At 39.7% G+C, this 23,769-nt stretch overlaps 1 protein-coding gene and 1 pseudogene across 1 annotated transcript; one reads left to right on the forward strand and one right to left on the reverse strand.

Moving 5' to 3' along the window:
* Positions 1 to 5,788, forward strand: part of LOC112184800 — a 28,523-nt pseudogene extending 22,735 nt beyond the window's left edge.
* Positions 5,789 to 19,899: 14,111 nt separating this feature from the next.
* Positions 19,900 to 22,121, reverse strand: LOC112188244 (cycloartenol synthase). Its single transcript, XM_024327325.2, has 3 exons — positions 21,766 to 22,121; positions 20,124 to 20,309; positions 19,900 to 20,010 (listed from the first exon to the last, which is right to left on the reverse strand). Exons 1-3 carry the CDS (start codon positions 21,979 to 21,981, stop codon positions 19,900 to 19,902), a joined length of 513 nt encoding a protein of 170 aa, XP_024183093.1. The 5' UTR covers positions 21,982 to 22,121.
* Between the last annotated feature and the right edge of the window lie 1,648 nt (positions 22,122 to 23,769).

The following is a 23,769-nucleotide window of genomic DNA, read 5'->3' on the forward strand; positions in this document are numbered from 1 at the left end:
CGACGCTTTGCCTCCGTATCAGACGACGGTTTTTAGCCGTCGTCTGATTCAATTTTTGTAGTAGTGTGTTTTCTAATTAACCATTATACACTGAATTAATATGGCAGGAAATCACTGGAGTCTTCATGAAGAACTACATGCTACATTATGCAGCTTATAGAAAGGGTAGTGAAATATGCACTCCAACTTTTACAAACCACACTCCCTGGATATTGATTTTACAAAATTACCCCCTTACACTTTTAGCTATGAGTCGCAGAGCTCCTCGACCTCCTCCTTCTGTCCTTGCCTTCCTCCTCTCTTCGTTTCTCCTTCTAGCTCTCTTAATCATCTTCCTATCAATTGTGAATTCTTGTTTCTTCCTTATATCTCATGATTCATGATTCTCATCTAAATCGATAGGCCCAATATTAGATAGATTTTTATCTTTGGATAATTAAAGATTAGGGTCCGAATTGCAATCAATTCTTTCAACTCAAAACTCAAAATCCTACGAGGTCGATCTTTGATCAAGGTATTCTTCCCTTACCAAACCCAATTGGGTCTTCACCTGTTAAATGCATCAGAGTAGAACAAAGGTGTGGATGACAGATTGACAGTGATAATAGGAATTGGAGTGGTAATACATCATGAGAAGAGACCTATTCTATCCTCGGGAATTGGATTGCGTCAACTGATTGAAACTTTAATATACCTTTTCTGATCCCAGATCTTCTACTTTTTCTGGGTTAGCAGCATGCTTGTATTGGGTTCTCTCTCTCCTTGCTCGCGGAGCAACATTCCAGAGAAAAGAAATTATCGTTCTTTGTTTTTATGCTGCTGACTCTTAGTTTTCCTGCTTTTGGTTCATACGAGGCGAGAATGGTTACCCATTTGCTGTTCAAAGATGAGAGGATTCACACCTTCCCTCAATCAATAAGACTCGGATCCTTAGTCACAATCCTTCTTGAAAGAAACACTACACCAAAAACGTTAACGCACAACACTTTTTGCACAACGGAAAAAAAAAAGTGTTGTGTGATGAAGAAAAGTTAATCACACAACATGTTTAGTAAACTTACGTTGTATAAGGTGGTTAAAATTCTGAAGTTTTTTTTTAGAAAGTCATTGCACAACGGTTACAAGAATAATCTGTTGTGTGAATCAAAAAAAAATTTGCGGCAGATTTCCCTCCTAGATGGACTCAAATTTGGCTCCAAATTGTACAACAGTTTAGTTATTTGTGTTGTAGGAGTATACTTGCAAATCATCATACAATGGTTTTTAATGTGCCGTTGTGCAAGTAAGTGGCAGAATTTGGAGAAGTCTCCAAAATGACATTCATTCCCCCTCAAAACAAGCAAATTTGGCTTCAATGGTTTGTCATGCTTGCAACTTCCTACAACATAATGAACTATTTCTGTTGTGTGAATCAGAAATGCCTAACGTGAGCGCCAAAATTGGCATTTTAATTGCACAAGCGGGAAATTTTCATCCTTTGTTCCCTCAACTATGTAGCAATTCAGACAACGTAAATGTATCTATACGTTGTCTGAGTAACTTAAAAAAAAAAAAAAACTATTGCTTAATGCCTTAGACAACTGAGGGCACATTTAAACAAAGTTGCTTGGCTATTTTTCATAACCTCTCGATCTCTTCTCTCAGGACGCCCAACACGCACAATTCTCCATCTCTCTCGCAAAATCTCTGTCCTCCTCATCGTTGAACTCTCACGTTCTACTCTCTCTCTCTCTCTCTCCAGATTGCTCCTCTCCCTATCTCACTCTTAGTCTTCTCTCGCTCACTTCTTCATCCAACTCTCTTCTTTACCCAGAAATCATAGTCTTCCTCTCTCTTTCATTCTGAAATCCCAAATAGGGAAACCCCAATCTTAGATTCCCCGAAATCAACCAAATCTCTATTGGTCGAACCCTCAATCTGAAACCCAAATTTCATTGACCTAACTCTCGTCTCCACAATTAGCCGGATTTACACCGCACAGCCATGGGCCAGGAACTTGATGAAGAACAAGCAGCGCCGCTGGTCATCCTCCGATGGCAAGATTTGGGCGAGTTGCCAGAAAAAAGAGCTGATTATTAAGGCTCCCGAAAAGGCGAGAACGGGGGGTGGAAGATGGTTTGCAGAAGATTGCTCAAGAATAGCGGTGAATCTAGGGTTTTGTAAAAGAATACCCGATATCCATTGCTAGTTCCAGGTGAACTCTCTGCGAGATTGCACAATTTCAAGAACTCCCACTGCTTATTTCTGGGTATGATTCTTTTTCATGTTCTTCCTAGCGATAATTGGCAATTTTTGTTCTTTTTCAATTTCGTCAAATCTCTTGGTTTGATAAGCCTTAGTAATCTAATTTCTGTTTTACGAATCTCATCGATATATTCCCCGACATATTCCACCCTCATAACTATTTATTGTCTTTTCTTGATGTCTTATGTTTATGAAACAGGGCAGGAATTGAAGAAGACCATTGAAACAGGACAACTCAATTCACCCGGTTAAACTCTAAAAGCGTTCACTAGCGGTGGCTTTCTTTTCTATCCAAATCAGAACTAGATGGTAAGCAAGTGGCTCGATTTGTGTGGATTAGATCTTAGAGGTTTTTTTTTTTTTTTTTCAATCCACTCTTCCGCAGATTCCAAGCCTAACCCTCTCATCCTCTTCGCAATGTCACCGCCGTCGTCTCTCCCCAAACCTCTAACCTCGCCGTCTCCCCTAGACACCTCTGCGATGCCATTGAAGAGTTCCAGTGCCGCCAGCACACCGCCGAGTTATGCGTCCTCACTTACCCATAGGTCTTACACATCTCATATCATCCACCACTCCAAAAAGGTCCGCTCTTCAATTGAATTTGGTTTTCTAATCTGGGTGATGCTGTTTACTTTGGTGTTCATTTTGTTGGCCTTTAATTTTTATATTGACAGTGAGAAATCTCAATTCTCAAAATGGAAGGTGTGTCGCAGTTTCTTAGTAAAACAGCAATTTAATGGTCTCTGTTGTTTGTTTGTTGACAGATTGATAGTATCATGTCAACAAGGCATGTAAACGAAAATGATGCAATCAGAAGATTGAAGTCAAAGTTTCTAATTCAGTTTGATGGAGTGACATCTAATCCTAATGATCGAGTAATTGTGAATTGGTAAGCTTTATATATATCTCACTTTAACCAAAGCCTTTTGGGAACATTGCTAGTTAGGCATTATGACTGATTGAAGGAACCGTGGCTGTGTGACATTGTGGTAACCCATACTAGTTATGTATTGCTGCTGATTGACGTAAGGGTTGTTTCTGGTCTAGTAAATAAATGTATAGTTTACTTTGGTGTTGATTATGTTGGCTTATTGCATGGTGCTACTACAAATTTTATAAAATACATAAGTGCTTGATGGTGGTCCGATGTAAAAACAAATTAATTTGTTGGTATTTTCTGCGGCACAAGGAGATGTTAATCCTTGAAATTTAGGACTGTCGTAGATGCTCTAACTTGGATTCCTTGTTGAGTCTATTTATCATTTCAGCTTTGTAACATGCTTGTTTGTTTTTGTTTGACTGCAAATGAAAAGGTTTTATTCTGGGGACAAGATCTTGGCCAAGAAACCACCTTATTATAGAACACTTGAGGTGCCTGATATGTAGTTTTCTCTGGAGCTTGTAGGGGAAATAAGAGGTGCAGACTTTACAGTTTGATGGAGTGATATCTAATCCTAATGATCTAGTAATTGTGATTGGTAAGCTTTATATCTCACTTCAATCAAAGCTTGTGAATTTAAATAAGTAGTGTTGCCATGCTAGAAATCGATGGTCAGTGTTGGCTGGTTAGCTTCAACAATGCCAACTTGTTAGATAATGCCTTTCTTATTTCTAATCATTGTAGTCTGTTAGGGATTTTGATCAAGGAAAATAAGTTCACTTGGATTGTTAATAAAATCTTAGAAACAAACTTTGTTCATCTCCTAGAATTAGTTGAATTAAATAAGTCAGGGGATAAAAGGGTGACACGGAATAAATTTCTGACTTAATTTCTCAGATGAGTTTTGAGGGCTGTTATACATATATTTTTTTTTCATTTTATATTTTCATTCTAATCATGCCAAAACCTGAATAGATTTTAGCATGCCTCTCTAATACTGTTTTATATTCTTGTAGGTGCTACTAATAAGCCTCAAGAACTAGATGACGCAGTTCTTAGAAAGATTGGTTAGTTTTATTTTCTTCTCTCTTTCATTTTGCTGAGACTATCTTGTGAATTAGTATTTTGAAATTTTTTGTTGGTCTAGAGTGAACATTAATGCTATTCCTGTGTTGGTAGCCTAGTTGAATAAGCAAGTACCAACTGATAAGTTGGCTCTAGTCTCTACAATATTGCTAGTATAAACAATCCCACATGAGTGTTGCCAGTGAATCTCACATATCCAAAACCAAATTAATAAAATAATATATATATATATATATATATATATTATGCTCTAACCTCTGTTCTCGGAATTATGGTTTGATAGAGAGATTCAAGCTAGTGGTTTACAAGGCCCTATTCCATCTAGCATTTCTGTCTTGAATAATTTAATAGAGCTGTGAGTTTGTTCCTTTCTCTTCTCCTAGATATTTTGTACACTTGTTCCTTTCTCTTCTCCTAGGTATTTATTTCCTCTACTATAATATTTTCTTTTCGTCTAATTTATATAATTCAACCATGTTTTTTTTTTAGGGTTTAATGTTGTAAGAAGGTGATCCCAGGGGCCTGTCATTTCTGTTTTCTGCATGATTTTAGGAATTGTTAATTTGCTGAGCATTTTTCTTCTAGTATTACCGATATTGGCTTATCGTCTCTAGGTTCAAGTATCTACAAGCATTTGATACGAGTGGCTAAGCCTGTTTTGATATTCTGACTCTTCCTGCATTTGACACCCAAGCTGAACCAGTGGGGCATTTCTTGATTTTTGAAATACCTACACTTCTTGTTTTACTCTCAGTTTTTGATATCTTAAAGGAGACTCTTCAATGATCATTTTGAACATGGTTTCGTGAAAAAATGAGTTAAAATGAGATACTTATGCTATTTTGAAGTTACTGCAGTGTTTCAGGATTTCTGCAGAATTCAGCATTTCAGTCACTTTAGATTCTTGTTTGACCATCCATTTGAACTGCGAATAGCATGAAACTATGCAAAATAGTAGCTTTGCATGTCTACTTGAAATCTGGAAAGTTGTGCTTAAAATCACTGAAAGAAAAGTTGTTGGTGAATTTTTCTTTCTTGTTACCAGTTTTCTGAAACTGTCTCAAGCTTGCAGCTTATTGTTACTCTTAGAATGCTTATGAGTATGTTTGTAGGATTTTGGGTATTTCTGGCAATTTTTATGGTTTTAGTTGTTTTTTCGACTTGGAAATCAAACCCTTTTGATTATTTTCTGGATAACTGTTTTAGAATTGAAAGGGGTTTTCATGGTCTTCATAGATGCATATAAACACGGTGCATTTTTAGCTATTCTGGTGCTATACTTGGAGAGTTCAGTTTTTTTTTTCCAAATTATCCTTTGTACTATAAATGAAATTTTAATCATTCATGCTCTTTTTTTCCTAATGAAATTATCTTCTACTAATGTTTACCTTTTAATATCTTTTGGTGCATTTTTAGGTTATGGATTCATTTGAGCCCTATGGAAATGGAACAAATGGATCAAATGGAGAGAATGGCGAAAATGTAGAAAACGACACAAATGGAGAAAATAGGGCAGATGGAAATGGGGTAGAGCATGCATTGCCACCCCCACCCCTGTTCCATTGCGTGCTCAAGTAGATATTACACCTGAACCTTTAAAGAAGAAGATTGTGCGCCTACCAATTGCTAGGCGAGGCCTTGGAACAAAAGGGCAAAAGATTCATCTGCTGACTAATAGATTTAAATCTCTTACTATTTGAACATATATAGGCAACAACTATAAATCTTGTGTGGTGAGGATGCATTCAAAGATAGGCATACAATCAGCTTCTACATGGAGCCTAAAGTGTTTAGATTACTCATTTGATGGTTTACAATGTTTGTATTTGATGAACTCCTGTTCATTTCGTAAATGGACCAAATGAATGCACAATCTAATTCCAGAATGGGATGTTCAAATGATCACACAACAGATTAGATATAATGATCACTGCCTGTTGTCTGAATGGCCAAAAATGGGAGAAAAAAACATTGTAATCAATATATCACACATCGGTTTGTAATGAATCAGTGTCTTCTGATTTATACTCAGACAACAGAATTAATTGAACTCTGTTGTCTTAAAAGCTAATCACACAACAGAACTAATTAAACTCTGTTGTCCTAAATGTTAATAACACAACAGAACCAATTGAACTCTGTTGTCCTAAAGTTAATCACACAACAGATATAGTCCAAGAACTGATGTTTGAAGATCAATCAGACAACAGACAAAATAAAAAAATGTTGTCTGATATGCTTAACATACAACAGCTTAAAACTGGCACTGTTGTCTGAAGACAGCGCCTCAACTGCTGCACAGCTGCGCTTCGCATCTGCCGAGCTATCACACAACAGTTATAACACAAACCTGTTGTCTATATGTTTATCACACAACTGTGTTCCACCGTTGTCTGATTTTTCATCAGACAACGGCTCACTCTACAACGGTGGGACTCCAAATCCCACATCGGTTTTCTGCCGTTGTCTGATGCAATTTTTGGTGTAGTGAAATCTCATAAACTGAACCCCCAATACCATCTTCTCCTCTCAATTATGAGTCGAATTTGTGTTTCAAAGAGATTAATTTGCCATGAAAATTGTCCCCTTTTGTATAGCACTACTAGAAATGTGGCCTATGGCCACAGCCCAACAGTGAAAATTTAATGCTCCGTCCCTATATTTGTACACAGGGTCAAAATTTGCGACGGTTAAGGTCTAGCTGACCCCTGTATATGTATTAGCCACAGTAAAAAGCAAATTCCGTCGCAAAAGATGAAATTATGAGCAATGGTAGGGAGAAAACCAGTTGTCCGTGGCAAAGCCATGAGAAAATCACGCGCCGGCCCCACAGTTTATGATATTATCCAATTATCCATCCATTTTGCTAGCTAAAAACAAAAAAAACAAAAAGATAAAACAATATGTCCGTCGCCAAACCGGTACATCCAAATATAATAATAGTTTTCATCCTCTTTTTGTTTATCTCTCTTTCATTTGAGTTTTCATTATCTCCTCCCTCTCACTGCCATGGATGCCTCCGTCAAAGGTGAGGGCGATGAGCGCGCGATAGCCGATCTCCTGTCTCATGCATGGCCGCTTCTTTTTCTTAAGGTTCATATCTTGTCTGATCTCCCCTCTAAATGTTTATTAAGTAGATCCGACGAAAAGTAGCCCAAATGCGAGGTCACTAGGGTTTCAAGTTTTAACTGGGTATTTTGGATTGCACTCCTCCTTGTGATGATCCAGGTAGGGATCTCAATTCTTTCAAGTTCTCAATTTTCTGGTCCAATTGTAAACTTTCGAAGAGGGATTATACTCTCTCAATTTCTTTACCCATCATTTTTGTTGTTTCGCTCAAGGTTAATAAGAAGAAGAGGGTTTAGGCCACATGAGCTTTCATTTCTATATTATAGCTGATGGGTTTACAACTACTCAATGCTTTAGTGTTTTATTGGGTGCTGATGGGCTGATTCGTATGCACTGAAAAGAAATCTTATTTTGTTGCTCAATTTTTTTTTCTCTTAGCTGTTGTTGTGAAGGTAGGCTGAGTACAAATTGATGTTTTTTCTTGACGTTGAGCTATCACTCAAGTATTTCTTTAATTTACATTGAAGGTTGTGTCTTTGAGGTTTCAGGGTAGTCCACTAAAGAACTCTAACTTCTTCTGTGCAGCTTATTGAGCGCCCCTTTACGCTGCTAGAGGAAGAACCACAGTCTAGAAGACAAAGCCCTATATAAGAGTTGAAAAGATGTTTGAAAAAAAAACTCTTCCAAGTCCACCTGACTTCATTCTTTGCGTTTTACCAGAGAGGAAAGATTCTTCTATTTATGGTACGGTATTGTTATTTATAGTGGCATCCCACCTATCCCTTGCTATGATCGTATAATCACTTTGATGATCATATAATCACTTTGTGATATTCTACATGGCCTTGGAAAAAAAAAAAAAAAAAGAGTCTCCAAGTGTTTTCAGGATTGTCACAAAATGCATTTTTCCTTCCAAGATTTATCATCACTACCTTACCAATGTGCTTCTCAAAATCAATTCTAAGGCAATAACTAAATCTTGATATCCATATCTTTACTTTTCTAATTTGTGGACGCCTATTGATTTCTCCTGTCTGTTTCTGTTAACCTTCATAACTTGGAGGAATAATTTCTTTGTTGGCAGTAGAGCACTCCTCATATGCCCCTCTGATAAAAGATACTCCTACCATGATTTTGTGGACATTCCTTCTGTTGCAGCGGTAATCACAAAGCTAGTTTCTTTCATTATGTATTACTTACCAATTGTTGTTTCCTAGTAATGTCAATGTTTTTGGACCATACAGGTTTTAGGCTCTCGAAGTTGGCCACTTAATTCAAGGTACAGAGCAGCTGTTAGAACACAATCTTAGGAGACTATGCTTATTATTAAGCCATTGTTTATCTTTAAAGATACTCACATATTATCTGCTAGTTAAATTGCAGGACTTCATTCACAAACCATCTGAATTTTATAATGTTGAAGAGCTTTATCTATTAGTAGATATTCGCATTTCATATTACAACACTAATGCTATGTATCTAAAAAAGCAGTTGGATGATTCAAGCAGAAACAATTTGACATGTTTGACAACTCTTAAGGCCCTAAACTGAAGAGATTTGATCCTACACATTCGGATAGGTGATCTCTACCAGGTATTTACACATTTGGAAACGCTCTTGATGTTCCAAATTATTCATATGCCTCAGTACTTTGCTGATGGAATTGTTAATTCATTATTTGGTTCATCCACTCTGAAGATTAAACTTGAGCAGTGCTAATATGTTTTACTTGGTAAATGTCTGTACAATTTCGTCTCCTGGCCATGCTTATGAAGGATAGTAATTTCATGAGATGTACTTGGTCATTGCTTTCTTGTAACCTATATAGAATGGGATCACTTTGGTAGATGGAAGTTGTAATCACATCTTTTTAGATCCAGTGTTAGATATCTGGAAGTTGTAAAGTGTGCAAGAACTCTTAGCATGGAGTTGATATATAGTGGAATGAGAATGAGCTCTAATTCAGTTTATGTTGTTGCAGAAATGTTGGAATTATTTTAGTTTGCAGATATGTTTGAATTCATACTTGGCATTTGATTTGAACTATAAGAACTGGCTATCTTTGAGAATTTTATCCCAGCAAGAATTACCAGGAATCAATTTTGTTACCATAAAACAACTTGGATGGGGTCCATGGGTAAAACCAGAATGGAATATCTTCAAAACCATAAATGGTAATTTTTGTGTATTTCCCACTGGTACTTTTTTTTTTGGGAAAATGATCATTTACCCGATTTTAGGCTAAAAATTGCCCACTTGCTCCACCAACTGTTTTTTAACCCCATTTACCCAAAACACTCTAAGGGATTATTTCCCCTTTACCCAATTAATTCTTTTTTTTTTTTTTTTGAGACTTTTTTGCCCTCTCCTTCTTTCTCACTTAGAGAGAGAAGTCACCTTCCACCTTGCTGTGCTACGGTGACCAGTGGCCGGCGCGGTCTCCGGCGACCAGACTCCGGTGACCGATGACCGGACTCCGGCGAACGGTGACCGGATTCCGACGACCGGTGACCGGATTCCAGAATCCGGCTATTATTGCCCCTAGTAATCATATTACTGCCCCCCAGTAATCATATTATTGCCTCCCAAAAATCATATTATTGACGTCTAGTGAATTGTATGAACTCCCAAAACCAAATGAATACACTAAAGGAACAATTGATCAATTTATAATCATATTACTGCCGCCCAGTAATCATATTATTGCCCCCCAATACAAAGTCCAATGTCTCTACTGCCTCCCAATAGACCACCAAAAATGCACCATTTTGTAGGATTCACTGATAATTTGACCTTAATACACAGAAAACAACATGTAACTTATCAAAACACCACATTATAGTGATCCATGTCCCTCGTATCAAAGTCTACTGGGGGCCAATAATGTGTCTACTGCCCCCCAGTAGACCATCAAACAAACCCCACAGTTACATTGCAATCTCAGGATACCAAAAAAAAAAAAAAAAAAGTGCTCTGGGCACCCACGTCTAAAGCTGATCGTGATTTCTCGCCGGTGATGGTGTAAGATAGAGATAGGCGAAACACCCAGAATTCCAAACCCCAAAATCGAAACACCACCCAGAACTTCAAACCCAATGAAAGGCCCAATCTTTCGAAACCCCATTTTCCTTCACTCCCTGATGTCACCAGCAACAGTGAAAAAGCAAAGAATTTTGAGAATCTTCCGAAGCTGCCGTTGATTTCAGCCACCAACATTGGAGTTTGGTACGAAGAAGCTGAAGATTTGGAAGGCAAAGTGGTCGGGAAGATGAAGAAAGCCGAGGCAAGGAGTGACAAGGAGTGGCGATGGTCGGGATCGCCGATCAATCGAACGGCGACGAGGACATTGGAGTGGCTGGATCGCCGATCATTCGAACGACGACGAGAACGGCGACGAGGACGTTGGAGTGGCTGGATCGCTGACTGGAGATTCATCGTCGTCTTCAGGTTTGGACTGCATCTCCGGCGCGGCGATCAGAGAGAGAGAGACAGACCAGAGGTGGAGATCATGGGGAGGAGAGAGAGAGAGAGAGAGAGAGAGAGAGAGAGAGAGAGAGAGAAAGAGAGAGAGAGAGTGGAGGTGGAGATCGGGGGGGGGGGGGGAGAGAGAGAGTTTGGGAAGGAGAGAGAGACTGATAGGAGATGGATGGGTTTTAATTTAATAATAGGGGCACAATTGTCAAACGATGTTAGATTTGGGTAAATGGGTTAAAAAAACTCTTAGTGGAGTAAGTGGGCAATATTTATGCTGAAATTGGGTAAGTGGTCACGGCCCCTTTTTTTTTTGGTAATTTGGTACCAATTGACCACAGATGAAAAAGGAGTAGTAGCAAAAGAACGAAGTGTGTGAGGAGTTGAGCAGGCAATGTTATAATAATATAAACATAACAGTGAGTACTGTTCATTGTCAGAAGTAAACAGTACAGCGCGTGAAATTGTTAGGGGGCTGTGTACCTTAGGAGCGACGGACAGTTTGTGCAGTGGCTAGTTGGTTAAAATCCATTTGGAGTCAGTACAAATCGTCACGGACATCCAATCTGTGGCCAAAGACCAATGGGCACAGTAATCCGTCCCTAATAACATCAATGGCCATGAAATAATGGCTGTCCCCATAAGCCATATTTCTAGTAGTGTAGGTTTAGCCAGGAGGGTTCCTGGTAATTTAGATTGTACCATCTGCTTAAGCATTCTACTTCTATCCTGCAAGTCTAGGAATCGAATCATCAAATGAGAGGAAAGTTCTCTTAGTTGGTGCGATTGGAAGACAAGTAAAGAAGTGAGGGTAATTGTGGAAGAGAAATTGTCAAATAATATTAAACAATTTAAAAGGAGTGTGGTTTGTAAAAATTGGAGTGCATATTTCACTACCCTATAGAAATACATACCCACTCTGGGCTCTTGCAGAATACCACAAGCGGGTTCCATTGCCTTCCCAGGCCAGAATTATTCACCCTATTATGTAGCTTGTTCAAAATAAAGGATCAAACATGAAACCTCAGTAGATGCAATATATTAGTCTGGGCATATATAGATGAAAAATGTCAATTTCTTTATCTAGTAAAGATAGGGTCGTACTTTTTTTATTCTTGTTTTGGAACTTTATTGCTCTTTCACTTTTTTATATCCGTTTTGTTTCTTTCTTACTTGGAAAGTTTTGGTTTAAATCCTCTGTTCTTCTATTTTAAACGTCTACTTCAATTTCAATTTTATCTGTTTTATTTATTTATTAGAAATTGAACTTTATTAAACTCAACCAATTCATCATTCTGGGCAAAATCCCAAACAAGATTAATCTCCCACATCAATAATTTGTTCAGTTAACATACAATACATTATTTTTTAATAGAGAGGCGATATTATAGATTCTCGATCTGTAATAGCTAATTTGAGGCATTATGCCCACCACCAAATCTGAAAGAGGACTGCTACAACTGAAAATCCACCACCAGTTATTTTATTAACATACATACTTTCATTTAGCGTTGTTCTTTTCATTTGTACATCAATCACCTTTATGTTCTCTAAACGTACTGTCAAAGCTGATTCAAAATGGACTGAGGGATGGCCTTAGCTAGGATTGGGTCTCTTTTCATTTAGGCCTCGTTTGGTTTGCGGAATGAAAAAGTTGGGAAATGAAAGTTGATCCTTTCATGTGTTTGGCACACCCAAGGAAATAAACAACCTTCCTGCATGCATGAAGGGAAAATAGGGGTCACACCACATGGGATTCATTTTCCATCATACTTTCCTTGCATTAATTGCACATTAATTACCTACTCTAAAGATTATTTTAATGGTTGTTATTACAAATTTATCCATGAAACTTTTAAATCTGGAATTGTTTATGTTTTGATAATAAGGATATTATTGGAAAGTTGATGTTACCTACTTTCCTATTCATGCACAAACCAAACATCAGAAATGAAAGTAAAATATATTTTGCGATTACTTTCTCGGTGTTTTCAAACATTGGTAGGGAAACTAGTGGGAAATTTACTTTCCCATGCTCATGGGAAATGACTAAGTAACCAATTTCCTTTCCGGCAACCAACGATACCTTAGTGTAGTTCTTTTCATTTGCACATCAATCACTTTCATGTTATCTAAACGTGTAACAACTAATTCAAAATAGACCGAGAAATGACCTTGGCTAGAATTGGGTCTCTTTTCATTTAGTATTTGTTGAAGGAAAATCAAGTTTAGTGTGCCTTATCAAACTAGGAATAGGAATAGGAGAGAAGGTTCTAGATTTCCCAATCCTACACGGATTGGTATTCCTTGTAACATTAGATTATGCACTTTGTAATCCCTATATATAGGGCTCCTATTCTCAATAATAAGATCACATCTCTCTCAAATACATTATACTTAAACACGTTATCAGCACGACTCTAACCACAAAACAGAAAACCAAAACTCATTCACAAAGCAGCCCCTAGCCCGAGCTAGCCGAGCCTTCGCTGCAGCCCGAGCGCCCGTGTGCTTGCAACCTTGCACAGCAGCCCCTGCTGCCCCCTTCCTGCAGCCCTGCGTTCCAGCCTGCTGCCACCGAAGCATCCCTGCTGCGCAAACAAGCCAACGCACACCCGCTGCATCTTTTTTCCGTTCCTGTGCACATCCGTCTTCTTGCAAGCCTCGAAACGTCTAGTTCGGAAGCTCAGATCGAAAAACTTTCTTCATCAAAGTTGTTAGTCTCTGTCTCTTCCATCTAACCTCAGAATTTCAGCCTTATCGGAGTCATATTGAGATCTGTACACCAATCGAGGTACAAGCTGTTCAGAACAGAATCTGCTCCGAATTTTCACCAAGTAAGTATTCAAAAGAGTAAGTTTTAAAGTTCCTAAAATTTGAAATTTGAATATTTCTTCTTTTTCTCGGGGACTTAAAAACCTCCCTTCTTCTTCATCCCACCTTTCTTATAACGTGGGTTCGATCTTGAAAAGCGGAATCGTGGGGATTCACGCAATTAACGAACTAAGAGCGTTCGTAAGACATCGGACTAAGAGCGTCCGTAAGCATCGATTTAACGAACTAAGAGAGTTCGTATGCTACGGACTAAGAGCGTTCGTGAGCATCTATTTTGACCATACAAACATCATTGTTTCGGTCTAATCCAATTATTCTTGGAAATAGATTTCTTGGTAGCATAGCTCGGAAATCTTATTTATATTAGTTTTCGTGGAAGCATTGACTCCGAAACTAACTTGTTCTTGTTTCATCTTTCAGGATGTCAAACATGAACAAACTCGATTTTGTTCCATTGGATTATGCAGGCAAAATGTACTTAATTTGGGTCACTGATGTCGAGATCCACCTTATTGCCCGTGATTTATTGCATACAATCCAAGAGCTTTGTCCTATTGAAACAGCTCCAGACCCTCAAACTGAGAAAGATAATTCCAAGGCACTTGCCTTCATGAAACGTCACATGGATAGTGACCTACAGTTTGAGTTCATAAATGAGGATAGCGCCATAAAGCTTTGGCATGCGCTTCGCGAACGATATGGCAATGTTCGTGACTCCATACTTCCGAATACAGAAGCAGAATGGAAAGATCTTCGCTTCTCTGAATTTGACACTGTCATACAATTTTATTCGGAAGCTCTCAGCATCAGAGCAATGATGCGTCTCTGTGGAAAGATGATCACAGAAGACCAATTGATTGAGAAAACCCTCAATACCTTCCCCGTCTATGCTATGAGGTCCTCTGACTTATTCCGGACTCATGTAAATGCAAGACGGATCACAAGTTTTCAACAGCTTATTGAAGCTATGGCCACTACTGAAAGACGTGGCAATGAACTTGTGCAAAGAAGATTTGATAGGCTTCAAGATAGCTATCAAGAGCATCGTCCTATGGCTAGAGAAAGTCGCGATCGACGTCATGATCCATACAATCGAAATGCTCAAGAAGGTAATCGCTCAAGGCGACAATCCCACGACCGTAGGAGGCGTGATTTTGAGGGACATAGGGTTGGAAACCATGGAGCCAACATTGGCCATGGGCACCACTTTCCAACGCCACCAGTCCTAGGGACTATGCATATTGCGCCAATGCGCCTCAATCAAGGGAGAATCCTCTTTATGGTGTCTATTTCTGATATGGAACGTCTGATCAATGGACCTGAATTTGCAATGTACCTACGAAGGTAGTCGCATCAGGGTGATCAAGACATCGAGTTCACAAAGACTTTAACTCTGGCGATGAAGACAAAATGCCGCAGATTTTTATAGTCTTTATTATTTCCAAGAATCATGTAATGGCAATTATGCCTTAAATCAATAAAATGACTTATTGTATTAACTCTTTCCCTCTAGGCGTACTCAAGAGTAATTGTGATGTCTAGGCAAGGTTTGATCTGAGAGAACGGTTTTAAAAGTGAGCAACGCTCCACCAAAATCTCGCCTTACCTTACCTGGTCACAACTAAATTGAAATTACCAAACGGATTGAGTGACTACGATTTGTCTACGGTTTGATTTTATATTGGATTAGATTTTGGTCAAGAAACTTTGATGTAATCATTGGCTATTATTAATAAAGTATCGATTTATTTTATCTCATGTCATGGACATATTTTTCGAACTTTATTAACTTACAAGATGTAAGAGCCAATGGTTTTCATGTGGAAACACATTGTGAGAATGGACAAGAGTTCCTTTGCATCACCTCTAATGACTACGGACATAAACGAGTCTTAGAGAAACTTATGTGTCGCTCTAGTGGGTTGTATGCAACCACTATTCGAGTCATTGAATCCAACCATGTCATGAGAGATGATTTATGGGATTCCGACGCATATAGGCTTTGGCACGACCGTTTGGGACACCCAGGTCGTGACATGATGATCCGTATATTAAAGACTTCACACGGACATCCCTTTTTCCGAACGAAAAGAAGTAAAACTCGGTTTTTGGACACCGAAGGAGCCCCTGCGCCTCACGGCGCCGTTCACCCCCAAATCCGGCCATCCTTGGCCGACGCCGCCTTCCCCCTGCGGCCTCAGGATGGCATTGACGCCACCAAGGCTCCTTTGTCTCCAACTTTTACTTCTAAAGTCACTTGTGCCTTTGTGGCTCAACCAAAATCCTCATTGGTTGTTTATAAAGCCCATCATTCGTTCTGCAAAGCCTGCTCTTTAGCAAAGTTAGGATCGAGACCATCCTATGCAAAGGACACCAAAGAAAATATACCATTCTTGCAAAGAATCCAAGGTGATATTTGTGGACCTATTCAACCATCATGCGGACCATTTCAATATTTTATGGTATTGGTTGATGCATCGACACGCTGGTCACATGTCATGCTATTGTCCACAAGGAACGCTGCATTTGCTAAACTCCTAGCACAAATAATTAAGTTAAGGGCTCACCACCCTGATCATCCTATTAAGTCTATAAGATTAGACAATGCTGGAGAGTTTACATCAAAGACTTTTGATGATTATTGCATATCCATTGGGATTGATGTTGAACATCCTGTTCCTCATGTTCACACCCAAAATGGTCTCTCAGAAGCCGCCATTAAATGACTACAAATGGTCGCTAGGGCATTGGTAATGAGCACCAATCTCCTTATTTCTGCTTGGGGCTATGCAATATTGCATGCAGCTGTGCTTATTCGTCTGAGGCCCACTGCCACTCAACCCTTTTCTGCGTCCCAGATGGTGACTGGGTATGAGCCCAATGTCTCACACTTACGCATATTTGGGTGCGCAGTTTATGTGCCAATTGCGCCTCCACAGCGCACCAAAATGGGTCCTCAACGACGATTAGGCGTTTACGTTGGTTATGATTCTCCAACGATTATCCGCTACATAGAACCCTTGACAGGCGATCTCTTTACCGCAAGATTTGCGGATTGTCACTTCGATGAGACAGTCTTCCCATCGTTAGGGGGAGATAAGAACATCAATGTTCAACAGGAACGACCGGAATTGTCGTGGTCTGTCCCCACTCTGTCTCATCTTGATCCCCGAACCGCACAGTCCGAAATTGAAGTGCGGAGAATTCTCGATCTTCAGAACGTAGCAGAATCGATGCCTGATGCGTTTTCTGATATCGCTAAAGTGACGAGATCACACATACCTGCTGCAAACGTGCCTGCAAGGATTGATGTCCCTAAAAGTAGAGGACATGACGCCAACTCAAGAATGCATGAGCATGGCGCCAACGTCCCATCTCTCAATGATGGTGACGTTATGGCTAGGCCCACGGCTCCTGCCAGGAAGCGCGGGAGGCCCATAGGTTCGATGGATTCTCGCTCAAGAAAGAAAGCGAGTTTGGCACAGAATAATCCATTAATCATCGATATAAATAATCCATCTCATGAGAATATTCCGGATTATGGTTATGTCCAAGAGACATCATTGGGGGACGCTCCAATGTCAGAACCAACTCCAGAGAATAGAGAGATCTCCATAAATTACACTAGTGTACATGAGATGATGGATAGAAATTCTATGGCAATTGATGATGCATTTGCATATCATATTGCGAAAAGGGATTATAGAATATGATGATATCGAACCTCGCTCTGTTGAAGAATGTCAACGAAGAGCAGATTGGCCTATGGAAAGATGCGATCCAGGTTGAATTGGATTCACTAACAAAGAGACAGGTATTTGGGCCTGTAACGCAGACACCCCCAAGTGTAAAGCCTGTTGGCCATAAATGGGTCTTTGTTAGAAAGCGTAATGAGAAAAATGAGGTGGTAAGATATAAAGCCCGCCTTGTGGCGCAAGGTTTCTCACAACACCCTGGAATCGACTACGAGGAGACATATTCTCCCGTAATGGACGTTATAACGTTCCGCTACCTTGTCAGTTTGGTAGTTTCCGAAAAACTTGACATGCAGCTTATGGATGTGGTTACAACATATCTCTATAGGGATCTAGATTCAGAGATATATATGAAGGTTCCATATGGACTTCAATTACCCAAATCAAGTGGCTCTAAACCACGGAGCGCATTTTCAAAAGGATTAAAACGCTCACTATATGGATTAAAACAATCTGGACGGATGTGGTATAACCGTCTAAGTGACTACTTGATTGGGAAGGGATATATTAACAATGAAATATGCCCATGCGTGTTCATTAAAAGAACAAGTTCCGGATTTGCAATCGTAGCAGTTTATGTCGATGACATGAACCTAATTGGAACTCTAGATGAGTTAAAGGAAACTGCTAGTTACTTGAAATCCGAATTTGAGATGAAAGATCTTGGGAAAACACGATTTTGTCTCGGTTTAGAACTCGAGCACCGTAGTGATGGGATTTTGATCCATCAGTCTGCATATACTCAGAAAATTCTAAGGCGCTTTAATGAAGATAAAGCAAAGCCTGCGAGTACTCCCATGATCGGCCGTAGTCTTGAGCCCGGAAAAGATCCGTTTCGTCCAAGGGATGAGGACGAAGAACCCCTAGAGGCCGAAGTGCCCTATTTAAGTGCAATAGGCGCATTATTGTACTTAGCTCAATGCACAAGACCGGATATCTCATTCGCAGTAAACTTGTTAGCTCGACACAGCTCTGCGCCAACACGCAGCCATTGGATTGGTGTAAAGACCATCTTTCGATACCTAAGAGGTACGATTGATATGGGCCTATTCTATCCCTACAGAGAGAAAAGGAATGACGGAAAATTGGGATCGGACCCCAAAAGGCAAAACGCCCCCGTCCATGGAATGGGCGCCGGCCATGTTGCCGGCGCCGGCGCCGCCGCCTGTCATGATGGCCGGCGTCCTCCTATCTCCCTCCATCAAAACGACAATGATGTCTTGATGGGTTTTGCTGATGCATGGTACCTCTCTGACCCTCACAAAGGTCGCTCCCAAACAGGTTATGTCTTTACCATGGGAAGCACTGCGATATCTTGGAGGTCTACGAAACAGACCCTTGTTGCTACTTCCTCAAATCATGCAGAGATTATTGCTCTACATGAAGCTGTACGTGAATGTGTATGGCTAAAGGTCTGTAATTCGACACATTCAAGGAAGTTGTGGTTTGAAGTCTACCACAGATGAACCTACATGCATTTATGAGGATAATGCAGCTTGTATTGAACAAATGAAGTTAGGTTTCATCAAGGGCGACAACACCAAGCATATATCGCCTAAGTTCTTTTATAATCAGCAACAACAATCACTTCTAAAGATTGAAGTGAAACAAATCCGATCAGAGGATAATGTAGCAGACTTATTCACTAAGTCGTTACCTAAATCCACCTTCGAGAAACATGTGAAGAGCATCGGATTGAGAAAGTTATCCGAACTCCCACGATTGTAGCAATCAGGGGAGATATCGACATCAGGGGGAGTTATGATGTCTACATGTTCGATCTCGAAGAGTGAAGGACGTGTTGTGCTCTTTTTGTCCTTCGACCAGGATTATTTTTGTCCCACAGGGTTTTTGTTACCTGGCAAGGTTTTTAACGAGGCAACGGATGAAGCGTCACCACCAAGTTTGAGCGGCACAAGGGGGAGTGTTGAAGGAAAATCAAGTTTAGTGTGCCTTATCAAACTAGGAATAGGAATAGGAGAGAAGGTTCTAGATTTCCCAATCCTACACGGATTGGTATTCCTTGTAACATTAGATTATGTACTTTGTAATCCCTATATATAGGGCTCCTATTCTCAATAATAAGATCACATCTCTCTCAAATACATTATACTTAAACAGTATTGATATTTTCATTTGTACATCAATCACCTTCATATTCTCTAAACATGTAACACGTATTCAAAATAATGTGAGGGATGGCTTTGGGAAGGATTGGGTTGTGCCTCGTTTGCACATGCTGCAATCAATAAGGGGTACCAACTTTTGTTAGGAAGTCCTCATCAAAAAAATATGGACGCCAAAATATGGACGTTCTGGTCCATATACATCCATAATTACGCAGGGCCATCTTAGTGTTGTCATTCCATCTATTCGTTAATGCCTTATTATCCAATATACATGGCACAAGGATTATCCAATATACATGGCACAAGGATGCAATGGCATCAGCTGTATGAAAGCGTAGTAGATGTAATTCACTAATGTGTTAATTGGCTAGTACGAAGATATCAGTAAGTCTGTCTGCAAAGAATTTTATTCTTATTTTTAAAGCATTAGTTACATGAGTAATATTCTTGCCTGATGAGTATAGAGATATCTACACATCTCCCGTTGATGCTCTATGGATAACACAGCATTTAGAGCTCCTGCAATTGAAAGTGTAATAACCTGTTTCAATCGGCAAGTGTTACATTCAGCAACATCGACCATTTAACAAATCTTGGTGCGTTTGCGAATAAAAACTGATAGAGACAAATACTGTTTACAAGTTTCTCCCTTACCAAACCAGGAAGTCGAAACATGAGACCCCCATAATCCCCAGGCCAATGACCATCATGTGCCTGGATTGTTGAATAAAAATTAATGGCCCTGCGTAATGTGGTTACCACGACCTCTTCTGTCACCTCTTCTGCATCTCTAACTTTGAGTTGTGGTAGATTAGTCACACATGGGTTCTCCTTTGCAAACTACAATTCAGGCATGATGGAGGAAACTAATGTTAAGTATCATTACTAGATCTATGCAGCCTATGTTTAACGAATTATCACCGATATTCATAAACCACCCATATGAAAGGAGAGAAACACCAGAAACAGAAAAGGAAGTAATCTCTATGAGTCTGAGACCATTGTATGAAAAATATTGGATGACATATGAATCAGCATATGAATGATAACATGACAATCCAATACAAATCATCCGGGAAGACAAAAAGATTCAAACTGTACAATGCCTATGAATCCACATAGAAGCTTAAAATGCATTGTGAACATAACTTGACCACATTGTGCAGTTGCATTCTCAAACTCACCAGTACCATACACGCATACAATTCCAAGATCCACACGACCCTAAGAAGCACCGATATGGGTACGAGTATCCGGATACGATACGATCGGATACGTGGATACGGCAAATCTTAAATATAATAGGATACGGGTACGTGAAGGATACGTCGATTATGTATATATAATAAAAAAATCAGAAAAGAAAATATGAAAATACACAATTTACAATTTAATTTTATACATTATCACAATGGGTGTGGATCCTCTATGAGAAAGCAACATAAGGAAAAAAAAAGTCACGGTTCCCCGCACCCTCTATCAGTCCCCCCCCCCCCCCCTCTCCTCTTTCATCTGTTTCTTCTTCTTTGCTAGTTTGAGTTTCCAGATCTCGTCTCTCCCTTGTTATGCTTGAACTTTGCTATCGATCTATTTTATATATTCGGGAGAGGATCTGTTTATACCAGTTTCCATCAACATTTGGTTTCCAATATGAGCTCATGTTGATTGATTAAGAGAAGAAGAAAGGAATGCTATATATGAGAGCGAGAGAGAGAAGCAGAGGGCTACGAGGAGAAGAAAGGAGAGAGGAAAGCAGAGGGCTGTGGAGTTTTTCAGGGCAAGGAACTGGCTAAAGAGAGAGAGCTCGATCTGGGTTGGTTTTTTGTTTTTTTTTGTTTTTTTTTTCAGCGTAAAAAGTTACTATTACCCCGCGTATCCAATTTAATTACAAAAATTCGTATCCTATTCAGATACGGACGTATCCAAACCGTATCCAAATCCGAGTGTATCCTTGCATATCGTACCCGTATCCCTGATCGATACGGGATACGAGACCAAAATGGCGTATCCGTGCTTCATAGACACGACCTTATTAAAAGTTGATTCAATTTCTATACATAACCAACTACAAAGATCAAAGCTTGATTATTTCTTCAACAGCATTATGAACAGCTTTCTATTTCCATGTTCACCAGTCACAAGACAGATCAAATAAACAAATACCCTTTCCTATTCTTGACAAAAAAAGTCTTAACCAGGTGCCAGGAATAAATAAAGAAAACACCAATGAAATGAAAAACAAACAAAAACCCAGATTAAAGCTCAAAAAATCCAGAATCGGGTGTGTTTGTAATACCTGAATTCTCATGAGGAGATCAGAGCTGTGCTTGGTCTCAAATCGATTGTCCCAGAAACCTTTTCGAGCATCTTCGATTTGCTGAAGCTCTTCAGGGGTCCCAAACTCTGGATGGTACTCCCAAACTTGGCGTCCCAAGTGATTGTTCACACTCCTCAGCCATTGATGATCACCACCTTCTCTTACTGTGTCTGCCCCAATTTTCAGCTTCCACATTTTGACTTGAATAGGTTTCTTGAAAAACAATGAGAGGTTTAGATTTTGGGTCTTTTTTTGTTATGTGGGTTTATTGTTTCAACCGTTGAAACCTGAAAATTGATCGCTCAAGTTTCAGTAAGAAATAAGAAAAAGAGAGTTCATATTTTTCAACTTCGATTTTCAGTAGCTGCCAGTTTTTTTTTTTTTTTTAGGAGAACGAAAGACTAATTCATTGATGAAACATCCTTACAATCAGAAAGTATGAGAGCCTCCACACTTAGAGGGATCACTACCAAATTGACCAACTTTGGCCTCCTGCGCTAAAGTATGCGCTACTAGATTAACATGCCTACTACCAAAAACCACTTTAGCATCTAAAGCATCGTGCAACATGTTTCGCAAGTCATCAATTAAGAACCCCAACTCCGATTGATCAAGGGATGAGCTAGAGATAGCTTAAACCAAATCCATACAATCTGTTTCCACAATCACCGGTGTGAAATGCTAATCAATAGCCAACTGCACTCCTAGAAGCAAAGCCAACAACTCCGCATGCCGAGCTGAACTAGACACCATTACTGTATGTCGAAATCCCCCCAGAACAACTCCTTCATGGTCCCTGAACACACCTCCCAATCCTGTGATACCCGAATCCAAACAAAAAGCCGCATCAACATTCAATTTAATAAAACCAATAGGTGGCTTTTTCCATTGGGTCAAAGACCCTGATCTATGAACAGAAGGTGACAGAGTGCGAGCAGCCTTGTAATCCGCCCACCAACCCATCGTTATTGGCACAATATCAGTAGTCAACTTACACTCCTCATCCCAAATTCGGGAGTTTCTGTTACGCCAAGTATCCCAGATGATCATCAATAAAGGAGCAAAATTTGCAGGGGACTGTGAGTAAATGGACACGAACCAGTCTGCAACACAAGAGGCACCTGAGAGATTAGGAATATGAGCTACCTGGAGCATACTAACTGCATGGGGACAATCTCGTAGGGCATGAATAGGGGACTCAACTTCTTCATTACAAAACAGACATTGGGTATCAATATCAATACCTCTTTCACTAAGCCTGCTTCGTGTAGGAAGAATATTAGAGGCCGTCTTCCAAGTACAAACCTTCACATTACCTGGCACAGGAGCATACCATAATTGTTTCCAAAGAGCTGCACTAGGGTTAGGATTGGAAGGCTCCTCTTCAAGAATCCTAAACCTAGCAATATGATAAGCAGATTTCACTGTAAATCTACCTTTTCTATCAGCATCCCAAATCCATCTGTCGCATGGTTCTGAGGGCTAAGTGGAATTGCTTGTATCTTCTGAACAATATGTGTAGGGAATAAATTAGATAAAAGAGTAGAGTCCCACACACTTGGAGCAAGAAACAGATCTGCAACCACATTAGCACGATAGGACCTATACAAACTCAAGTCCTCCCTCATTAGCCAAGGATCTACCCAGGTATTAGTGGTCGTCCCATTGCCAATATGTCTCCGGATACCTGCCCATAGAGTATCTCTACCTTGCACGATACTCCTCTAAGCATAAGAGGGTTGCGCCCCCAAAGTAGCTTCCCAAAAATTACAGTGGGGAAAATACAAAGCTTTTAAAAGCCGGCCAATCAAAGAATCCGGGTTTTGGATTAATCTCCACCTTACTTTGCTAACATGGCAAGATTAAAAGCAAATAAATGTCTAAAACTCATACCTCCCATGCTCTTGAGTTTACATAAATCATCCCAAGCACGCCAATGCATAGACCTCTTCTCCTCTGTACTACCCCACCAAAACTGAGCAC

The sequence above is a fragment of the Rosa chinensis genome, chromosome 2 (assembly GCF_002994745.2).
Source record: "Rosa chinensis cultivar Old Blush chromosome 2, RchiOBHm-V2, whole genome shotgun sequence".
NCBI classification, from domain to species: domain Eukaryota; kingdom Viridiplantae; phylum Streptophyta; class Magnoliopsida; order Rosales; family Rosaceae; genus Rosa; species Rosa chinensis.